This window comes from Scomber scombrus, chromosome 8 (assembly GCF_963691925.1).
Source record: "Scomber scombrus chromosome 8, fScoSco1.1, whole genome shotgun sequence".
NCBI classification, from domain to species: Eukaryota; Metazoa; Chordata; class Actinopteri; order Scombriformes; family Scombridae; genus Scomber; species Scomber scombrus.
The window spans coordinates 1002766-1026370 of NC_084977.1; the positions used below are offsets into that span (position 1 = coordinate 1002766).

Here is a 23605-nt window from a genome sequence, read left to right on the forward strand (position 1 = left end):
TTGGACACTCTTTATCATTCAAGTGAATGGGAAGATATATTTAAACATACATTAGTACTGTATAGTGTAGAAGTTAAAGCAATATCAGTGTGGACACTAAGATATAGGACTGAACTTGTGTAATTGGCAGGTGATGTATGACCACTGGACTGTGATCACCATCTACTTTGGCATCAAAAATAATCTCAGGTTTTTTTATTTATATTATATTATATTTATTATATTACCGTAGAGCTGGGGTTAGGGTTAGTTGTATAAGTTATTGTTGTTTGAGGTTAAGTCTTTGTACATAGGAGATGTTGTGAGACACAATAAATAATAGTTTCAGCCTGCACCTTTTTCAGATTGCAGAAATCTTTGTATATATGCATATATGCATATATGTATGTATGTATGTATGTATGTATGTATGTATGTATGTATGTATGTATGTATGTATGTATGTATGTATGCATTTATATAAATATGTGTATATATATATATATATATATATATGTGTGTGTGTATATGTATACGTATATATATATATGTGTGTGTGTGTGTGTGTGTGTTTGTGTTTATATGTATATATGTATGTATGTATGCATTTATATAAATATGTGTGTGTGTATATATATGTGTATGCATTTATATAAATATGTGTGTGTATATATATATATATAATTTGTGTGTGTGTGTGTGTGAGTGTGTGTGTGTGTGCGTGGCCTAATTGTCTCTGTCTGTGTACATATGTAACAGTCAACATGCAAAGATTTTGGTGCACACATTTTTTATTTGTCCCTGTCCCCTCTTCATAACAACCTCTCTGTGGACTATGACCTTACAGGAGAGTCTGTATACAGATATATCCAAATTATCTATCTATCTATCTATCTATCTATCTATCTATCTATCTATCTATCTATCTATCTATCTATCTATCTATCTATCTATCTATCTATCTATCTATCTATCTATCTATCTATCTATTTCTTTCTCTCTCTCTCTGCGGCTCCCCGCACGCGGCGCTGTAGACTAATCAGATGGTTACTTTCGTGGCGCTGTTTCTGTATCATAATACTTCCGGTGCACATTACATTGGCAATGCAAGTGGCTTTGGTCAATTTTATCAAGCATTGAGAGAAATACAGAGCGTTTTGAATATTTTTGGACTATCTATAAAGGTTCAGCGGGTTCGCTGTAACTAAAGCCATCATGGATATCCCCAACCCCCCTGAAGGTGAGCGTCGCGCTGTGCTGTTGTATGGTTTCCATTGAGCGCCAGCTAGCACGCATGCTAATCGGAGCTACTGTTGTATAAAACCGAATACATCCATGTATAACACATTTAACACCGCTGCTGTTTAATGTTAGACATGTTTGTAGCCATCTAACAGCATTTATGTAGCTTATACTATTGCAACTAAGCAGTAGCTGGCCAAGTTACGTCGTTGTTTGAAGGTTTTTTTTAAGTCAACGTTAGCTAATGTTAACAGCTAAAAGTATTATTTTGTGTCCAAGTTGACTGTTGACTATTCTTTTCTTTATGTTTATCAATTTGGTGTCATCATCGACATAGTCAAGTAATGTAAAAATTGGTCATAGTAGTGTATGTTATGGTCACATGTGGTAGCCTACAGTCAGTGTTGTGTGTGAAAGCAGACTGGTACCGTGAACCAAAACAAGTTACACATCTATCTATCTATCTATCTATCTATCTATCTATCTATCTATCTATCTATCTATCTATCTATCTATCTATCTATCTATCTATCATTGTGGCTTCATTCTATTTTTTTCATTTTAAACTGTATACATTCATCTTGTACAAAAGTAGCAGGGAGATGTTACACTTCATGCTACCTGGATATGAATCAGAGTTCTATTTTTTAAAGGATAGGTCCACAATTTTTCAAGACTTTGAAGACTTTGAGTTTTCCTTGCTAATTCCTCCTGTTCATACTGATTATTAAAAGAGCTCTTTCAAATGTGCTCCACAGTATGTCCACATAGTCACTTATTGCAAAAGTGCATTTGCCTATATTCATCTTCAGCAGTCTGAGTTAGTCATATCAAGTGATATCTGACACATTTGCAGTCTTTGTAGCATCAAATTCCCTCTTAGTGTTTCCCTGTTGAGCTGTGGTGGAAGTATAGTAACACAAAGAGGGACTTTACCACTAAAAACACTGTAACATTGAAACATAGAAGACTTGGTTTGACTCATTTGGATGGCTGAAACTTCATATTGGCTTTAGATCAACATTTAAATACATAATGCACTTTAGAAGATCATTAGAAGAACATTAGAAGATCCCTTCATACTTTATGAAGGGATCTTCTAATGGTCAGTATGAACATGAAGAATGATTGCAGCAGTAAAAACAGGTTTCCATGTTCATTTGGGCTCCTAACTGTTTTCAGACAGACTTGAAAAATTGTGAACCTGTCAGAAGGTGATCATTTTTATACAGATCAAAAATGTTCTAATCTCTGATTGTATTTTCTCTTCTTTTCTGTCCTTGTGCAGATCAAGAACTGAGGAATGTGATCGACAAGTTGGCCCAGTTTGTCGCTCGGAATGGGCCAGAATTTGAAAAGATGACAATGGAGAAGCAGAAGGACAACCCAAAGTTCTCCTTCCTCTTTGGAGGAGAATACTTCAGCTACTACAAGTGCAAGCTTGCTATGGAGCACCAGCAGCGTATGTAGTTAAAGGGACAGCCCACCCTAAAACCAGAATTTACATACAGATATTTGTATGATGTTGGAATGTTCAGTTCATCTGGTATTAAAGATGAATAAATTCTTCCCAGAACTATAAAAACCTTTAAGAAATAATCAAAAAAGCTTCTTCTATAGAATAAAAAGACCAGGTTAAGAAACGGTAATACACTGCTAATTGAACCCTCCAGGACCATATGAATAATGTTCAGTGGAGCAGCAGTGCAACCACAAGCTGCCTTCATATTTCACATTGAGCTGACCAGAGATGAACTGAGTCCAACATAGAATACACTCTTTATTTGAAACCAGCATAGGTCTAGGTATGGATTCTCTGTATGGTTTTAGCACAGATTAACTTTTTTCCCTAATTCTTAACATAGTATTTTTTAGTCGTATTAAGTGGTAGGAACCTCTGTGCCTTGTTAACACATAACAACTGGCAGGCTGGCATGACCAAATGGAGCATGACTAATGTTGAAAATCAATGAAACAGATTAATAGTAGAAATTTAGAATTGCAATATGATTTCCACATTTGACTGAAAGCTTTGATATACTGTATTAGATAGAAACAGATTTAATCATTCATTTATTTCCTCTAGAGCAGGAATGTCCAAACTATTCCATAAAGTTTCATGTGGCTGCAGTTTTTCATTCCAACCAGGAGCACACCAGGTTTGACTCATTTATTCAACTTATCAGAGTCTTACGACAGCTGATTGGTCGAATTATGCATGCTCTTGATGGGTGGAACAAAAACCTGCAGGCACACGACCCTTTATGGAATAGTTTGGACATACCTGCTCTAGAGGGTGAGCTGGGGGTGCTGGAGCCAATCTCAGAAGACATTGGGCGGGAGGTGGGTTACACCCTGGACAATTAATATATATAGGGACAGATGAACATTCACACCTTCAGGCAAATTAGAGTCACAGATTAACCTAACATCTGCATGTTTTTGGTCTGTGAGGGGGAAGCTAGAGCACCTGGAGAGAACCCACTCAGGCACAGGGAGAACATGCAGACTCCACACAGAAGGGCCCCAGGTGACCCAGCGACAGTGCTAACCATTGCAACACCATGCTGCCCAATTTAATCATATACAGTATAAATGTGCATCATGTATCACCTGACGTTCATGTACAGCTGTATGTATGAAACATCACAGTTTATTATAAGAAGCATATATCCGCAGGAATCTGTAACCAGATTCATAGGGCTCAAAACAAAGTAGCCCCTAAATCAGAAACAAGCATCCCAAATCTGTGATCTAGTAAATAATGTGTTAAACCTGTTGAAAACTGACCAGCATGACTTACTGACATGAATTCAGGCTCAGCCTTTGTGGTTTTGTAGTGGAAACCAAGTTGTTGTTAGCTGTGACTCAAAATGTGCTTTGTTCAAATCTTTAAAGGTCAGTTCTGGTTAAATACACACCAGGTCTTACTGTAGTAGTTTTTTTGGCCGCCATTGCTGCCATCAGCAATCACGTTGGATGTGGTGGCTAAAGGCCCAAAAATAAGTCAGATGTATAAAACTTTAAACTAAATTTTCTTTTAATATTTGATATGTTTTATTTGATCATTTTTATTATTAATCCTCTAAACCAAATGAGATATAGTGTGTGTATGTTGCTGAATGCGTATTCTCCTTTTCACTCAGTGTGAGAAGCTTACATCTGCACAACTTAGTCCTGTTTGTTGAAAGTGCAAAAGCAGAAAATATAGTAGAATAAGATCCGTCAACATCTGTAAAGTGGCGTACTGCTCTGTTTATGAACAACCTGCTGGTCACTTCACAAAATCATCAATGTCCTACTGTATCTGGCAGTGCTCAAAAGTTGTAAAAACAAAAGATTATCACCTGATAGAGATTCAGCTGCAGACCTACTGCAGACACACCTTTCTTATCTTAATATAAGCAACAGAAGCTGGCTTTCCAGGCTAAAAAGGGACATACATACATTATTAACAATATCAGAACAAGGAAATATGGAAAATAGAAGGGAACACTGAATGTCTCATAAGAGAGTAAAATAGTGTACATGCAATTTTAATTCACTGAAGCAGTGGATCTGAGCGGAAGGAACAGAATAAAATTAGTCAAGTTATTTAACTGTGGCATAACTGTAGCATACTCAACATTTTATGATGAGTATGCATGTAATACCACTGAACTGCATTAAAGTTTGCTTTTCTCCACTCAGATCCCTCTACCCACGATGGTGAGGAGTATAAATCTGAAGGTATTTATTGGGAACCAGATCTGTCGGATGAATTCCGAATTTCAGTTGGAAAGTCGTATTTTGTTTTTGCACATTTTTGCTGGACATCATCACACTCGTGCATGAAAGCTCTTTTTGTTTGTTTATCAGTTGCATTTCTCATGTTAGTATGTTTTTCTGTTTGAGTTTGTGCTGTTTTGTTGTATTGAGCCTGATTGGTGGTATCTCTGACATAATCTTTTTGATGGTGCTGATAAAATAGTAGCCTAATCCTCCTTCTTGAGTCAGTTAGATCAGTCTAACAGGGAGGAGCCTGGTGACCTGAGTTGGATCTTTGGAATAGATCTCTGGAATCATTGTGCTGATGAATCATGGAAGCTGAAGTGTAAAGGCTGCAAGATTTAAACAAAGGTCCAAATGTTGGGATTACGGCAACAGTGCCTGCATAATTATCTCACTTCTTGGAAAAATTGGGTTTTACTTTCAGTCTCAGGCTTAGTCACACAACAATAAAGTGGCAACAGTGGCTGATTACGGCTTGCTGGTGTGTGTGTTGTCCTGTTTGCACTGGCACACATTACTGGGCTGGTTTGTTGATTCTGATGTGTTATAAATATTCAGCCTTCGCTCCCTGTTATAAGGACAGTCTCTGGATAGGATGCACACACTGATTCCCTGTAATGTTATACAGATACTCTGTGATGTAAGAGAACAATGTAGTAACTACAGAATGACCAGAATGCTGCTTCGTGACTAAATGATGTGAATAAATTGCAGTAGAGATGACAGTGAAATGGGATTTTTAAATATTATATATACAATATAGAGGGACAACCCACTGAGCTCATTGTTTTTAATTACACGAGAATTCTTTTTATACCAAGTGTCAGCTGTCCCTTTCCACTTTTTGTATGTTGCAACACAATGTTGATTTACAGTGTGAGAAAATTCATCCTGCATTCTAATTTGTGGAGCCAGTGTTTAACAGAGGGCAGTGGTGCTTTGTTTCCAGTTAGCACACTTAGCATAGTGAATACCATCACACAAAGGATTAATTGATCAGGTGTTATATGGCTGATATGATCAATTTATCAATTTGGGAAATTCAGAATATGTGTTGCAGTATTTTGTGACTCATTGCTTTTTTGTAGGGCAGTAACATAAAATGATCTGTCATTGTTAAATATTGCCATCTTTTTCATTCAGTTGTGCAGCCCGGCTATAGTGCAGTAATCTAGAATTTGTGTGCCACGTTTGGAAACCTTGGTGCTTCTGTTGTTTTATACCAACATGTTTCCTTTCAGCAGCTGTTTCTGCAGTAGTGTGCAGCAGGATTGACAGCAGCAGTTGTGCTCTTTAACTTCTGTTCACTCTTCTGCTTCGTCCCTGGAACGTTTCATCTGCTTGCTGTGCGTTAGCTATTTTCATCCTATTCCAGCTTCAGAGGTCACTTTGATTCAATACGTTTTTTGATTAACAAACAAAGCATCTGCCATGTATATTATTTTTGTTGTTGTTGTATGTTATATAATACATCTTTCTCTTTGGGCATCTGCATAACGTCAGCAGTCTTCCAGCATTGACTCTTCCAGCTCCAGAACTGAAATCAAAGCTTTACCAATCCTCCAAAATCTCCTGTTCTCTGCTGCTGTCTTTGTAGACATGTACAACCCAGGTGCCAAAGACGTGGTTGATATGCCTCCACCGATGCAGAGGATTGCTCCACCTCCAATTGCTCCACCTGCTACGCCCTCTATTGATGAGCTCATCCAACAGAGCCAGTGGAATCTGCAGCAGCAGGAGCAGCATATGCACACTCTGAGACAGGTACCAAGCAAGAGAGACACCAAAAAATAAATCTGACATCTTCTTCTTAGGGATGATTTATTCATTTATTTATTTTGTACTGCTGTGGAGTCAACTGAATGTATGAGTATCCAGACAGAACGGAAAAGCAAATCAGCTGAGGGATTTTTTGTGGTTTATCAAGTGAATAAACCCAACTACATGTGCTGTATGTAACTCTAATGAATTCAAACGCAACACATATCCAAGAGTAACCCTGTAATATGGGTCAGAAGCTATGCTGGGGAAATAAATACGTGTCTGTTGTATCTATCCCTGTTACTTCCTGCTAAGAATGGTTGATAGTATTTTCTGATGGGTCATTCCACGTCAACTCACCCACATTTCAGAATTTTTCCCAGTTCAAATTAATTGGACATTGCACAATCCTCTACCTCTAATCCAAATACTTTTTTAGTTATGATTTTTCAAGTTTCAAGTATTCTAAGCTTCATCAATTGCTTATTTTTCACTGGATTGAGTTGAAATTTGTTTTGAATTTGAACATCTAATGAACTGGGATGAGTTGATGCATTTCTCTCTGCCTTTCTCAATGTAGGAACAGGTGACTGCAGCCATAGCTCTGGCTACGGAGCAGCAGACCCAAAAACTGCTGCTGGAAACTCAGTTGGACATCACCGAGTTTGACAACCTGCTGCAGCCTATTATAGACACCTGTACCAAAGATGCCATCTCTGTAAGCTCAACATAATGGAGATTATTTTAGGGTTGCTTATGTGGGCCTAAAATAATTGAAAAAAAGCTTTACATCTTAGTCACATGTTGTTTTTTCCTCTTAGGCTGGGAAGAACTGGATGTTCAACAATGCCAAGTCTCCACCGCACTGTGAACTGATGACATCACATCTTCGCAACCGCATTGCTGCTGATGGAGCACATTTTGAGCTCCGCCTACATCTCATCTATTTAACCAATGACGTTCTCCACCACTGGTACACAAGCCTTAATACATACATTAACACACCTGGATCACTATGTTCCTTCTTACACTCAGTTCATTAGAGGACTACTGAAATCAGACTGTTAATTAGTGTTATATTTCCTGATGGACTCTGATTCAACAACGCATACCTAGACAAGAATAAAAGCCATGTAGCCTACTGTGTTTATACAGTAGTATCTAACATAGATCAAACATAGCTTTTGGCTATTAGGCATCCACTGTTAATTCATTAACGTAAACTTGTACATATATGGAGACATAGGCCAATAATAAATAGAGCCATTATTTGCAGCCTTGGTCCAATTTTGAAATCTTGTATAAAGTAGGTTATTTGGGTATTAAAAGGGCATTTATGATGTGGGCAAATTTAGTGAGAAGAACATTTTTGGGCAGCATTCTGTGTATTTCTCTTGTAATGCGCTGTTTGTTGTAATATATCCTCCTAGCCAGCGGAAACAGCAGAAGGATTTGCTGGCGGCGCTGCAGAAGGTTGTGGTCCCCATCTACTGTACAAGCTTCCTGGCTGTGGAGGAGGAGAAGCAGCAGAAGATCACCAGGGTAAACATCTGCACATTAAAAGCACAACATTAGTGTGGGTTTGGACTGAAGCTGCCAAAAGACGTTGTGTCCATGTCCTATTTTAACATATTTAACTCTTATTCCAGTTCAAGAATACTTCTTGGCAGTAAAATAAGAAATCCTAGTTCACTAAAACTCAACCCAGAATACTTAAACACATTCACCTAAAGTTGATGGTGTCATGATGGTATAGTGAACGTCATCATGTCAGCTACACTGACTTGAGTCTGTCTTGTAGTGTCAACCACATCCTTATATCAGCGGACAGTGCAGGAGTCTGACGTTAATACTGCTTCATACAAATACAGATTAAGTCTACAGCTGTGGTGAATAAAGGTTTACGCAGCAGTTTTGTGTCTGTTTCGCTATTCATTTACTGAATTGGAAAGCTAAGAAAGAACCTGTATATCAGAATGTTATCCCTCAGTCTAATGTTATTTTTCTCTGATTATTACCGTTCTCCACTTTCTCTACAGCTGTTGCAGCTATGGGAGAAGAATGGCTATTTTAATGACGAGACAATTCAGCAGCTCCAGAATCCAGCACTGGGCCTCGGCCAGTACCAGGTGAGTGGAAGAAGATTCAGGCCCGACAAACAGTTTGGTATTTTGCTGACCTGGAAATTTGCTGCTACAAAATAACTCCACACATCTCTTCTCACGTCACACCGGTGGTTACAACGCTTTTTTTTTTATGTGAAAGATATTTGATTATTGTAGGCTCATCAATCCTTAGTGCCAATCCCTGTTTGCCAATTTTGTTTTTAGCTTAAGTGATGTCTCATGTTTTACTGCTTAAATGCATCTCTGTGCAAATGCTGTTGTCACATCAATTACAGTGCGATGTCATCATTAATGAAATAAAATAGAATTGAAGCTGAAACAGCATTGGATTGATGCAATCATATAAATGAATATTTTTTGATCATCATTGTACTTTAATTAACTATTGAAAACCCTAAACCACCGCCCTCTGGCTTCAGACATGTGCTGCTTTGTGTTTACACTGTGCCTCTCTGCACCTCCAGACAACAAGCATCTTTCCATTTGATGAGCTAATGTTGTTCTTCACTGTGATTGGCTCAGCTGTTTCAGAGCTGTGAGCCGTGTGGCTGAGAGAGTATTTAATAATCACCACACCATCTGAGCTATAATCCACTTGATCCAGGCCTTCTGCACTGCTGCACACCCATGTACCAAAATAACCTGTGTACTTGGGGATGTTCCATGCTGCCAAGATTTACCACTTTGAAATGATTTTCACTGACTGATAACACTGTCAGAGTCTCAGATTTTACTCCCCCTTGTCCTCTCAGGCATCTCTGATAACGGAGTATGCTGCGGTGGTGCAGCCCATCCAGCTGGCATTCCAGCAGCAGATTCAGGCTTTGAAGACCCAGCATGAAGAGTTTGTCGCCAGCCTGAAGCAGCAGCATCAACAGCCTCAGCCTCAGTCCCAGTCCCAGTCCCAGCCGCAGCCACAGCCACAGCCACAGCCTGCCCCTGTAGCACAACTGCCAATCCCTGCAGAGCCTGAAAAGGCTCCTCCTATGACTACACAAGCTGGTGAGGACACACATTTAATAAAAGCAGAGACTCAGCCTGATACAGAAAACCAGATATATTGTTTAAATGAACACTAATGTTAATGACCTGTACATTAATACATTCCAGTCACATTGTCATTCAGTTTTAAACTAGCTAATTAAGTAAAATCATGTCACACTTTCATATAATTAAAAAAGTTAATTTCCTCTCAGGTTTGTCTGTGTCATGAAGTAAGATGAGTTGGTGGCTATAGCTGGCTATGTTTACACATAACTCAGGTTTTCCAGTAATTCAAAGCTGGCTCACCTTTAACTGGGGTAGATCACCATGGTAACCTATGGTGAAGGGTTAATTTGCTCCAGAGCAGGTTAACTTCAGAGGACTGGATCAAATTGCTCGATTACTGACCAATCAGATTTCTGGAAAAATCACTCCACAGGATCCTGACAGAGTTGTACTGGAAGCACTGAGTTTATAAGAGTAATACAATGACATTGCTGTCCCAGGATCTCCATGAGTCTACTCTGGGTTTGAAACAGAGTCTTTAACAAAGAGGGATAGTTTACCAGTAACACACTAAATACATAATGAAGAAGAGTAACAGCTGTGTTTAGTGGTGCGTAGTTTCCTTCAGTTCCTCCAGGATTCCTGACAGTGTAGATATCTGTTACACATATGAAATGTGTTTTTTAAACTATAATTCATGCAGAGATATTCCAGTTAAACTCCAGATTAAAGATATAGACTTGTAAATGTGCAGAATATTTACCCTTTAAGATCTCTGCCTCTTCACATGAACACATTCAAAGTTGGAAAGGTAAGCCCAGAGTTTAAAGAGCCAGATGATAGCCGGATACCAGTGTTATGCTCCGTGAAGCCAGGTAACCAAAGACAGCAGGACTGAGTCACACTTGCTTTGTGATACTGGCTTCTGGTATAAATTTGGCAAGTATGTCTTTTTATGTAATTGCTGTAATGTGTCTATATGTGTGTTGTGTGCAGGCGATGTTAAGCCTGCCATGCCAGGTCCTCCTCCAGGGGAGTTTGATGGAGCTTCATCAAGACCTCCAGACCCCAGCAACCCCAGCGGACCCTCAGATATCCCCTCCAACAAGCCTGGTTGGTATGACCCCCAGCACATGGGTCCCTGGAACCCCAACCAGCCGGTAAGAATCTGTGTGTGTGTACTTTCTTCTGTCTCTATTTGTAGGAGCTTTGAGATGCAGCAGCTCACAGGAAAGTGATGACTCATCTTTGCTATCCATCATGTCCACCTAACATCCCAAAGAAAATCTATTTTAAACTATAAATGGTCAAATTTACAAGAATGTATAGCACAAGTTTGAAATCAGCCAGCTCCACATGTTCCCTCATGGTGAGTATAGAGTGTGAGATGAAGATGACCAGTGTAGTAGAGCAGTGTAGCTGTGAAATAGTAGGGAAGGTTTGCGGACTAGGATACTGGGATTTAAATCTCTGGCAGAACAGCGAACTGAGATGTTAAAATGGTTAACAAGGTTTTGCCTTAAGGCGACGTTCAGACCAGTATTCGTTCTGTGTGATAAAACGCATTACAATTCATTTGAATTGTGTTAGTGTTGACACAGGGAGGTGCTGATCCAGCAAGGCGATTCATTGGCCAGTCACATACATGCAAGCTTATATTCAATCAATCAATCAATCAATCTTTATTTATATAGCACCAAATCACAACAAAAGTAATCTCAAGACATGATGAATTACTTTGAAATGTGATTGGCGTGTTTCTGCTGTTGACCTCACAATGAAAGATAAAGCTGCTGCTGTGATAACTTTCAGAGTTGTAAAATCCTGTCTGGGACTGTTACAAACAGTTTGAGGTGTTTTGGCATCTGATAAGTCCTTTAAATGCATTAAGCTGTAGTTAATGCAGTGCACACAGGGGCTTCTCTTTGGTCCCACCTCCTTGTCTTAGCAGCAGCCTTCACTCCTCTGCTCATGTCGTCTAGTGACAGGTCTTGCTGGCCTTTAGAATCCCCTGCTTGACCTCAGGCAACTCTCACCTCCTTTCTGACTTTTGTCTTTCTCCAGCCTCCTTTTGACCCAAACCAGCCTCCCCCTCCTTGTCCTCCCTGGACCAGCCATGAAGGGATTTGGAATGATCAGAGGGACCCAGGGAACTGGAGCGGAGGTCCGCCCAGAGAAGGAGGCCCCTGGAGCGGTCCAGGTGGGTCTGACCAAGGGCCCCCCTCTTGGAACTCTAACTATGAACAGCAGCCGCCGTGGGGGAACCAGCCTGACCAGCCTCCCTGGGGCCAGAGGGAGCCCCCATTTCCTCCACGCATGCAGGCATGTGGTTTGACTTGCTTTGTTTACGTTCTGTGACCAGTTCTTATTGTACTGCATGGTTCACTTTACATTAACCATCTGTAGTCACAGTATATCTGAGTCTGATTTGCTGCTCATTTACATGAATGACTGTATTGTCTAACTTGGATTTTTACAGAGACCTCCCCATTTCAGAGGGCCCTTCCCTCCCCACCAGCAGCCACCTCCTTTCAACCAGCCCCCCCCACCACCACACAACTTTGGACGCTTCCCACCACGCTTCATGCAGGACGACTTTCCTCCAAGACACCATTACGACAGGCCACCGTACACCCCACACCGCTTTGACTACGCTCAGGGAGATTATCCTGGAGGTGAGTGCAGAGGTATGTAATACTGATCAGTAACTCTGCTGTAAAGCTGCCTCTTTCTGCATCTCTACTTGCATTTAATGATGGGTATTTTAATCATATTCCTCACCGTTTGTTAGACATGCCAGGTCCTCCTCCTCCTCCTCCTCCCCACCATCATCCCAATCAGAGGCTCCCTCCCCCAGGTATGGGGGCTGATCATCCTCCCTGGGGTGGTGGCGGTGGCGGTGGCGGCGGCGGTGGCGGCGGCGGCGGCGGCGGCCAACACCCAGATTTTGGCCCACCTCCTCATGGCTTCAACGGCCATTCACCCCACATTCGTCATAGGCAGCATCCTGTCCAAGATGACCCCAGTCTGGTGCCTAATGTACCCTACTTTGACCTGCCAGCTGGTCTCATGGCTCCACTGGTCAAAGTAAGTCACCTACCTCTGATCTGGTTACAGGAGTGTGAGAATACATCAGAATTATATCAGCTTGTGAAACTGCTCAGCTGACAGTGAAGGTCAGCATGAAAGATCCAGTACAGCCACTGGCTCACAGGTTCAAAAACTGTGACAGTCGTTTACAGACAGGAACACTTGGAAAAGAGAATGAATGAAAAATGACAGTAACTTGTTGAGTATAAATAGATTATAATAATGGAGTAGTACTGTAGTTTTCAACATAGAAAAGACTGTTAGAAAAATTGAACTTTGTCTGAGACTAAAAGTCAAACCAGGTCTGCATGTCTCACTGTCCTGTACTGTCTTGCTCAGCTTGAGGACTATGATTATAAACCTCTGGATCCTAAAGACATCCGGCTGCCTCCTCCCATGCCACCTAGTGATCGGTTGCTAGCTGCTGTGGAAGCTTTCTACAGCCCTCCATCCCACGATCGACCCCGCAACAGGTACACACCTTAACCCCGTGTGCAGGACATGTGTGACTGAAATGAAGAAGGGGATTTGTGTAGTATCATCATTTTTGGCAATTGAAGGAAGGAGTTGAAGAAGAGATGTACCACTTTCTGTCATTTAGGAAGGCTAAAAACACTGATGTGGACAGAAGCATGTTTGACATACAAATTGAGTTTTTAGATGTTTAAAATGTCGGCTATGTAACTGGTAAGTAATTAAATCAAAATCCTTTGTACACAAACATAGTGAGCTGGGATAGACCTGCCCATGTTTTACTGCTGTGTGTGGCATTAAGAGGATTATTGATACTGAATGTGAAACCCTGTTTTCAGTTTGATAGCACATGTATCAAATTTGAATTCAGTTTAAAATGTTCTTATCAAATCAAAGTCAGAATATTTCAAAGCACACTAACCAAAAAAATAAACTGAGTTTTTTTTATTTTTGTAAATAAAGCCATTAATGTTAATTATGTATAGCTGATGTTATCTGCCATATGCAATGTTTGTCATGTAAACCTGCAACAGTGACTATCAGTGGCAGTTGAAAATGAGAAGTCTGCCAACAATAACACATTAAGTAACATTACCTATAAAAAAAAGAGTGAGGAGGAAAAAAGGATTGGCTTGTGAGAGATTTTATTAATTTGGAACCTGAAGTCAAATGAAATTGGCTATGGGAACCGCACATATAATGTCATAATGTCTACTTTTCCACTATTGGCCCCTTATTCCCTTAATTTCCTCTTGTCAAGTTCTCCACTTGGTAGTTCCATTACTTTTATCCGCTATGTCCAACCACAATAAGATTATTCTTCCAGTTGTGTGTTTGTATTAAAGACTGAATTATGAATGGAGTATATCAGTTTGTATGAAACTAGCACAGTGAAATCATCAGATGATTGATAGAAATAAGTGTAGGACGTGGAGTTAACAGCTGGCTGTGTTTGTTCCTTCACCAGTGAAGGCTGGGAACAGAATGGCCTGTATGAGTTCTTCAGGGCCAAGATGAGAGCAAGAAGGAAAAAGGGACAAGAGAAACGCAACAGGTAAGCCTCATCTTCATCTGAATCTTTGTCTCCGGATCTTTGTCTCTTGTTAGGACCCAACCAAGAAAGTACCAGGGGCCCAACGACCCCCTGATTGATGATAATGACTTTTATTTTTTACAAGTGAGATGCATTTTTGAAGGGGCCTAAACATGCTTGAAAACTCACAAAACTTAGCTCAGACATCAGAAGTGGGGAAACTCAGAGGTGGGTCTTGGATTTGGATGTGTCAAGATGCCTCGGTAGCCCCCCCTAAAAATGTTGTGGTTTACTCCTTCCAGTGGACGTGGAGGCAGTCGCTCCAGAAGTCGCTCTCACAGCAGAGGGAGGTCTTCATCTCGCTCCAGCTCTCGTTCGTCCAAGTCCTCCAGGTCACGCTCACGCTCGTCTCGCTCCCGCAGCCGCTCACGCTCCTACTCACGATCCAGGTCTGAGACACACAGACATGTGTATGTTTACCTCTGTGCTGACATGTACAGATGTATATGTGTGTGTACATAAAAAAAACAAAAAACAAAGGTTTAGATTACCAAAAGTTTCAGGTGTCAAATAAGAGGTTAACAAATCACAGCTTTTTTGCAGCAGCGGAAGTAAATAAAACCTCCTTTCTTAACCTGCTTCTGCTCAGGTCCAGGAGTAGATCCAGGTCATCTCGGAGTCACTCTCGCTCCAGATCCAGATCTCGTTCTCGGTCACCCGGAAAGAGACACCGCGGTGCTAAATCCAGGAGCTCCTCCCCTCCGTAAGTCCTCTACACTGTCACACTTTGACAACTGCTTTCATTTTTATCCTTTATAATAGTATACATGAAGTATATAGAGTAATATAGATGACCACCTCTCTCTATAGCCCCATGCCAGTGTTGGGCGCTACTCCCTCCAAACTGCCTGCAGAAAACAGGCTAGGAGAGGAGAACAAGGGCCATCAGCTGCTGATGAAGATGGGTATGCTTTTGTCTTTTTTTTTTAATAAGTTAAACTGCATGTTTATAATGTCCAGTAAGAATGTTTGATGTGTTTTTAATGTGGAAGTTCTAAATCCTGAAATGTCCAGGTTGTGTTTGGGAACATAAAGCATGTACTGTGGAGCACATATCCATCCAGTCCTTCTGTGTTGACTTGTCTGCTGTAGGCTGGAGTGGTTCAGGAGGGTTGGGGGCAAAAGAACAAGGCATCCAGGACCCCATCAAAGGAGGTGACATCAGGGATAAATGGGACCAGTATAAAGGAGTCGGGGTGTCACTTGACGACCCCTATGAGAACTACCGCAGGAACAAGAGCTACAACTTTGTTGCCCGCATGAAGGCGCGGGAGGAAGGTACACTAACAGTCTGAAACAATCTTATTTTATGAAACTCAAATTTATATAAGTGATTAAATTCTTCAAACATTATTTAGGTTCAATACAGCATTATTCATACTGTACTTTAATGTAATGCTGACATGACATTCATATAGGGATTGTGTGAATCCTTTTAGTAGCTGAATGTCTGGGCACATTGTCCTTACATATCATTCATCAACTACTGAATTGTCAGATCATTAGTTATATACACAGGTGTGTAAAAGACTAAGCAGTATGCTGGTACAATATGTAACCTAGCATAGTATTTCCATTACAATAATGGATTTAATTAATAATTTCATAGTTTATAGTCTTTTTATTTTCTTGTTTGTTTTTGATGTTTCATTTTTTAAAATCTTTTATTTCGTCTACTTTATTTTACACTATTTTATTATTATCATTCTATAGTTTTATCAATTTCAAGTTATCAAGTTTCTTTTGTCTTTTAGGGCGCTTTCACACCATTAGTTTGATTATTTGGTCCGCACCAGGCAGTAAAATTGTTACTATGTAGCATACAGACCTGCAAACGAATCAATCCGATTGACGTTCCCTCATCTTCCGGTAGGTCGGCATTTTGGTGCGGAGTCAAGCGGACCGAGACCTCCTCTTTTTGGAGGTCTCGGCCCGCTTGATTTAGTGCGCACCCAAGTGCGATTGATGCTTTCACACCAACGAAAACGAACCAAACTAAGAGCTTTAAGTCCGAATGGACTGTTTAGTGCGCACCAACTGCTGTTGGTGTGAAAGCGCCCTTAATCTCTTTTTTTTAAACCTAGTTTTAGTCCAGCTTTTTAGAGGCCGAGCCGAAAGGCAAAGGACCCTATTGTATTTGTATCGTTTCTTATTAGGGCCCGAGCGCTGGCTGGCGCGGGGCCCTATTGTTTCTGTGTGGGCTCCTAGGAAGCCCACACTTCTTGTGCTTGATAAGAGTCCCGCACTGAACAGATCCATGTGTCAATACTAGATCTGGGCATTGCGCCACCTACTGGCAACAGGAAGTTGTGTGTTTTACACTTTGACGCCCTGTGGGTAGCGGGTTAATCAGATCCATTTCAAATTTACTCAGAAAAGCCTCAAGACCTTGGAGATGATATATTCTGAAGTTGGTGACTCTATATCAAAAGATGTTGCCATGACAACGCGGCGGATTTCGATGTCTCGCCATGAAATTTCAAAGCCTTATAACGTGACTCCACATGCTCTAATCTTTTCCAAATTGTATATGCTTGTTCAGAGTCCCGGTCTGTAGACATGTACTGATGTGATGCTACATTCTGACCTGTAATCAAATAACGTTGCCCTAAATTTGACCACCTAAACATGCTCCAGGACAGACCAAATTTACCATGCACATCAGGTCTTTTTTTCAGGTCAAAATTAACCCCAAAAGTGCCAAAATGTGCTCTCTAGCGCCACCTTGAAACACTTAGAAGGCCACTACACCTAATAGGAATGTTGTAGAAAGATCAAACCAAAACTCAATTGTTTGTCTTATCAAGACCTACAAATCACGCGCTGACACCACTGACCTAAATCCAACAGGAAGTGCACAGTTTGCCTTTAAATGTATGATTATTGCAGACTTTTCAGGCTTTTCAAAATATTTACACCATTCCTTCATACTTTCAGTTACAGACTCCATTCAAACGTCAAAATGTAGCCACAAGTCTCACCATCAGCGCACCCACATGTGCACCCTATTCCCCTCCCATTCAATCCTGAATCTCCCTGCTGCTCTCTGTTGTCATGCTCTCCAGTCGTTAACTACCATGGCAACGTGTGTGTGTGTGTGTGTGTGTGTGTGTGTGTGTGTGTGTGTGTGTGTGTGTGTGTGTGTGTGTGTGTGTGTGTGTGTGTGTGTGTGTGTGTGTGTGTGTGTGTGTGTGTGTGTGTGTGTGTGTGTGTGTGTGTGTGTGTGTGTGTGTGTGTGTGTCTACTTAAAAGCCCGGGTCTGAAGGCATCTAAATACCCCTAACAAAAACCTTTCCGCTTCCCAATGGCCCAACGTGCGCAAGGGTGCGATGTCCCGCCCAACGCTGCTTGCAGCTTTAATATTAAACTTCATCTTCTATTTTCCGTTTTTTTAAACCTATTTTTAAAAAAAACCTTTTCTCTCTCATTTTATTTAATTATTTTTTATCTATGTAATTATTTATTATTTAAATTTTTATAATTTCTATTTTCTCTTGCGTGCATTGGTCTCAATATTTGTCTTTAAGTTGTTTGTTTTTTTGTCACTTGTTCTGTCTTATTATCAGCTTGTAAGTTAACTAACTGTAAAGCACTTTGCTTGTCTGTATGAAAGGTGCTATAGAAATAAAGTTTGATTGAATAATCTGTAAACAAAATTAAGCAATACTTTTTTCCCCTGATTCAGTCAATCGGGAACCCCAGGAGGCCCCACCAACCGAATGATGTCATCAAACGCAATCAAAGAACCTCCCCATCTGCCCCACCGCCACCTCCATCACGGATCTGACTCTCACTGTCAATATTCCATCCAGGATTCTTGTCAGAAGTCTTCTTCATTCCTCAGAAACCAGAGTGATGATACAAAGTAGCACCACACTAGATGAAGAAGCACAGACTCTTCTGCTCTCAGCAGCTGCAAAAAGCGTCAGCACCAACACAACAAAAACCACAGAACTCAGCAGTCTTTACTGGAACACTGCAACTACAGTGTAACTGATCTCATATTTCACTTCCAGTGTTTCTGATTTTAAAAGATTTTTTTAATCAGACGCATTTCTGACAGCTGCAGGAAAAGAGCTAGGCAGAGATTTGATTCACGCACACGTGAACTGTTCAATTATTTTAAAGTGGGATGTACACAGTTAAATGGGTTCCTCTCTCTAGTTGTTTGGTTTAAGTTTCAGTTTCACCCAAAAAATAAAACAATATTTTCTCATTTATCCCTCATGTTATGCACCATATAGATGTGTTCAGTTTAATATGCTGGGAGACAAAAATAATTTCAGTTTTGCAAATGTATTTAAAAGACTCAACAGCAATGTTTGTTTACAAGAATAATGTCCTACTTACTAATTCATAGATGTTAATATGGAACTATTTTCTGCTGAATAAATAGCATAAAATAGTGCTCACTGTGGATAGTGTCGGTAATCTCATTAGTGGAGATCTCCAAAATTCTGCATCAAAACTGAAGATATTTATATGGCTAGATATCACTGGGAGAATGTGTAAATATGAAGACATTTTGGTTTCTTGTGTAAGTTGATGCTCGAAGACAAAATGTAGAATAAGAATGTGAGACGGCTCCTTGATCTTTTGAATCTTTTTCACTGCTGAATATTGTGATACTTTTTCATGTAATTACTTCCTGAACTGAGTTATGAAAGTCTGTCATGTAGTTGTAGTATTAAAATAAATCTCACAGAACAAAAAAATCAGAATATGAGATGAATTGTTTGGGTTTTTTTGTCTCCACAAACCGTGTAAGCAAATTAAACAGAACTCACTACATCCATCAGATCAGTTTTGTTCTGACGCCAATGGTTCGTGGTCAGTTTAAGACTAACTGTAATGAACTGATCCATCTACTGGTATTTTTTTTTTCTGCCATATTTCCAGAGTTGAAAATGTGAAAGGTCCATCAGCTTAAATGTGCTGTGAAAAAAATCATGTCAATATGGGTTAACTGAAGACATCACAGCTGAAACACTTCCGCCAGCATGATGACAATCTGAAATAAGAGTGAGACAGCCCATCACTGGACTGGATTTTAAATTCCTTGAGCATGGGGAAAGCTTACTGAGTTTACACAGGAGAGCTTTTCACCAAATGAAGGAGAACTCACAATAAAAACGCCATCAAACCAGAGGTCAGCAGCTGAGAACAGACAATAGTGATGATAATGCAAGTGCTCTTGTGTGCACCTGTATTATAACCTCAGACACATTAGGGTGCTCTCATAAGTCATATCACTGCTAAATCTCATTTAAACAATGCATTTAGTTTATTCCATAATGTTGCATAAAAATAATGAGAGATAGCAAGTGAGCGTGAGAGAGAGAGAGAAAGAAGCATAATAACAACAATAATAACAATGATAATAATAATAGCAGCAGACGTGGGACCAGGGGAGTCCCTGCAGCCAAGGCTGATGGAAGCCAGCGTCCAATTAGGTCACCCACAACTCTAATTCAAAGGAAAATGTGAGATGAGAAAGAACGAAGAAAAACAGAAAAAGACAGTGTATAAAGTGCATTTATGGTATATGAATATGTATAGATGGAGGACGGGGGGAGGAGAGAGGAGCTCAGTGCATCATGGGAAGTGTAGGGCAGTCTAGGCCTACAGCAGAATAACTAGAGGCTGATCCAAGGCACGGCTGGGCCAACCCTAATTGCTGCTGTCGCCAAGTGCTGCTCATGAGAGAATGTTGGGCCTCCTTAAATTAAAGAGTACAGTCTAGACCTGCTCTGTGTGAAAAGTTCCTTGAGATAACTTTTGTTGTGATTTGGCGTTACACACTGTAAATCAAACTGAAATTGAAATTGAAGAAATGTTCATAGGTCATGGTCTCTTCATTAGAATCATATATAACTACCAGAACTGTTCCATGGAAATACATCAAACTTTCTCCCTTTTTGTCCTCAATAACATTTCCAACCAAGGTTATCATGAGATATTTTTATACTATATATTTCTTTGTTTGTCCTCAGGTCAAACTACTGATCTGGATTGAGTTAGTCAACGAGAAACCTTCCCACAGCAGAATTGAGTCAATAATTAGGGTAAACTATCAGCTCTTATCCACACTACTAACATATACAACACACTGTATAACGTACACTCTATAGTACGATCTTAGCCTTTCCTCTTATCTCTACTTTGTCCTCTTGTCTATCAGGCTAGTCAGTTCAAGAGGATGTCTTCAGATAATCCACATCCCAGTCCTCACTGATGCTGAATGTAGGCAGCAGCAAGTGGATTCCCAAGGAACAGCGAGGTATTCTACTCTATTAAGTCCTTCTCCAATACACCATCAACAATTCCATTAATAATCCATGTCATGAACTACAATATTTCAGCATGGCTGTATGTAATGTTTTAAATATCAGTTTATTTTTACTGTCCATTATAAAAACATGGTAAACCCGGTAAATGTATTTTTTTTAAACATCCACTGTAACCTTTTGAATTCCAGGGTGGAAGCAGAGGACAAAGAAGCCAAGCCTCCTATCAGTGTCAAGTTTGAGATGCCCTATTTCACCACATCTGGCCTCCAGGTAAGAAATAGAACTTCTACAGATTGTCTGATTGTAGAAATGTCCATTATAAGCCTTTCTTTTATGTCAGTAATTCAGTATGGAAGTGATGTCTTGTAGTTTTTCTGTAATGCTGCAGGGGTCACTCTCCTATTTGTGTAAATATGTGTGCAGTGACTGATGCAGACACAGGGTGGCAAGGTTGTCAATACAATAGACGCACAAATGGAGTCCAGGCAGGAAAACCTTCACTGTTCCTCACAACATTGATACCTGTGGTAAAGAACAGCAATGACCAAAAAGACCACGATTATTCTACAGTCATGTGAAAAAATTAGGGCACCCCATTAAATATTCAGTTCTTTATTAAAAAATGTTCACATATCGATGTCTAATCTCATTGTTATTTATCTCTGGAAAAGAAAAGTGATTCAATTGCAGGTAAACAACAAAAATTAACCTTTGTTTTACTCATTAAACAAAATATATCAACAAAAATGTATATTCTAATTGAGGAAAAAGTTAGGACACTCTACCCCCTAATAGCTAGTGTTACCCCCTTTGGCTGAAATAACTTCAGTGAGACGCTTCTTGTAGCCATCTACCAGTCTCTGACAGCGATCTGAGGAAGTTTAGTCCCACTCAACGCAGAATTCTTTCAGCTGTGAGATGTTTGAGGGGTTTCTTGCATGTACAGCCCGTTCCCCACACCCCACAGCATCTCAATGGGATTAAGATCTGGGCTTTGACTCGGCCATTCCAGGACTCTCCATTTCTTAGTTTTCAGCCATTCCTTGGTGGATTTACTGGTATGTTTTGGGTCATTTGGCGCTTTTCCACTACACAGTTCCAGCACGACTCGCCTCAACTCGCCAACATTGTCATGTTGCAGGGTCCAGTTCCGCTTCAGCTTTAATTTTACCGATGGTCTCACATGTTCCTCAAGTCATCTCTGATACACAGTAGAATTCATGGTGGATTCTATGATGGTGATCTGGCCAGGTCCTGCTGCAGCAAAGCATCCCCAAACCATGACACTTCCACCTCCGTGCTTCATAGTTGGTATGAGGTTATTTTCCTTGAATGCTGTATTTTGGTTTATGCCAAACATGTCCTCTGTTCTGGTGTCCAAATAATTCAATTTTAAACTCATCTGTCCAAAGAACATTATTCCAGGAGTCCTGGTCTTTGTCTATGTTCTCTCTGGCAAACTTCAGTCTGGCCTTCACGTTTTTCTTAGAGAGCAAAGGTTTCCTCCTTGCACACCTCCCATGAAAATTACATTTGTGTAGTCTCTTTCTGATTGTAGAGGCATGCACTTTCACATCAACAATAGCAAGAGTCTGCTGTAGGTCCCGTGATGACATTTTAGGGTTTTTGTTGATCTCTTTTAGCATTTTGCAGTCTGCTCTCAGGGTGAACTTGCTTGGACGGCCAGACATGGGCATGTTGGACGTTGTTTTGAATGTCCTGCACTTGTAGACTATTTTCCGTACAGTGGAATGGCTGATTTCAAATTCTTTTGAGATCTTTTTAAATCCCTTACCAGACTCATAAGCTGCTACAATCTTCTTTCTGAAGGCCTCAGACAGTTCTTTTGATCTCACCATGGGGCTCACTCTCATTTCAACAGTCAGGGGCACACCAAACTAAATGTCTGAGTTTTAAATAGGGCAAGCCTCCTTCGAAATATTGAATAACAATGTTCTGATCATTTGCACCTAATGTGATACACCTCTGTGTGATTTTAGCTGTTTTAAGTGGGAATGAATATGTCCTAATTTATTCCTCACCAGAAATTGCATTTTTTTTAAAATTACATTTTACAGAAAGTTTTAAAAAGTATTTTCTTCAGTTTAAATGTTTAGTTATATTACTTGAATGTGTCAGTATTGTTAACATTGATATTAAATATCCATATGTCCAAATATGTTTAAAAAAAAACCCCCACAGGTATTCATAGGGTGTCCTAATTTTTTCACATGACTGTATATACATACACAAATACTTACAAAATAAATTTTTACCCTAACCCTTTTTTTTCTTCTTTTTTTTTTTTTTTACTAGTGATAGCAGGTCACACACTGTGCTTGACACATTTCACACATCTAAGCCATTTAGACACAGTTTTACAAACTGTGTGGCCAAATATTACTCAAACTCACAAAACTTTATTTAAAATGCCATTGTTTACAGATACTGTATGTCAGGCTGCATTTTGATATGGCCTCAAACATATGACATTTTGGGTTTTACTCAGTTTAAGCATCAATGAAGCTGCATGGATATTTTGGCCCAAGCTTTTATGTCATGGTGTTTTACTGCAATTAGTTTAGACACATACATATCAGCCACATCCACGGTTTGATTACAGCTGCTGACTGTTGTTGCATGTCATATTCACGTTTTTTGTCTATCATATAAAAACCAAAACATACTCTGAAAAAACTGTGGCTGGAGGAGATGCTTAATTAATGATAGCAAGAGCTTGTCTGCTAACACTTATATAGCCAAACTGAGCTACTGCAGCCAAATGATCT

General features: G+C 40.0%; 1 protein-coding gene across 3 annotated transcripts; it reads left to right on the forward strand.

The window, feature by feature from the left end:
- The first annotated feature begins 1078 nt into the window (after positions 1-1078).
- On the forward strand, positions 1079-19252 carry cherp (calcium homeostasis endoplasmic reticulum protein). 3 transcript variants are annotated; one of them, XM_062423650.1, is made up of 21 exons: positions 1079-1219; positions 2510-2683; positions 4912-4950; positions 6590-6756; positions 7334-7471; positions 7575-7726; positions 8184-8295; positions 8793-8882; positions 9632-9881; positions 10866-11029; positions 11934-12191; positions 12349-12556; positions 12661-12758; positions 12798-12956; positions 13299-13432; positions 14401-14487; positions 14769-14915; positions 15116-15229; positions 15337-15431; positions 15619-15804; positions 18212-19252. In XM_062423650.1, the coding sequence occupies exons 1-21, from the start codon at positions 1195-1197 to the stop codon at positions 18247-18249; spliced, it is 2835 nt and encodes a 944-aa protein (XP_062279634.1). In that variant the 5' UTR covers positions 1079-1194; the 3' UTR covers positions 18250-19252. The 3 variants fall into 3 exon arrangements, with proteins under 3 accessions (XP_062279634.1, XP_062279631.1, XP_062279632.1); XM_062423647.1 differs by having other exon boundaries at positions 12661-12956; XM_062423648.1 differs by having other exon boundaries at positions 12349-12544; positions 12661-12956.
- Positions 19253-23605: the final 4353 nt, after the last annotated feature.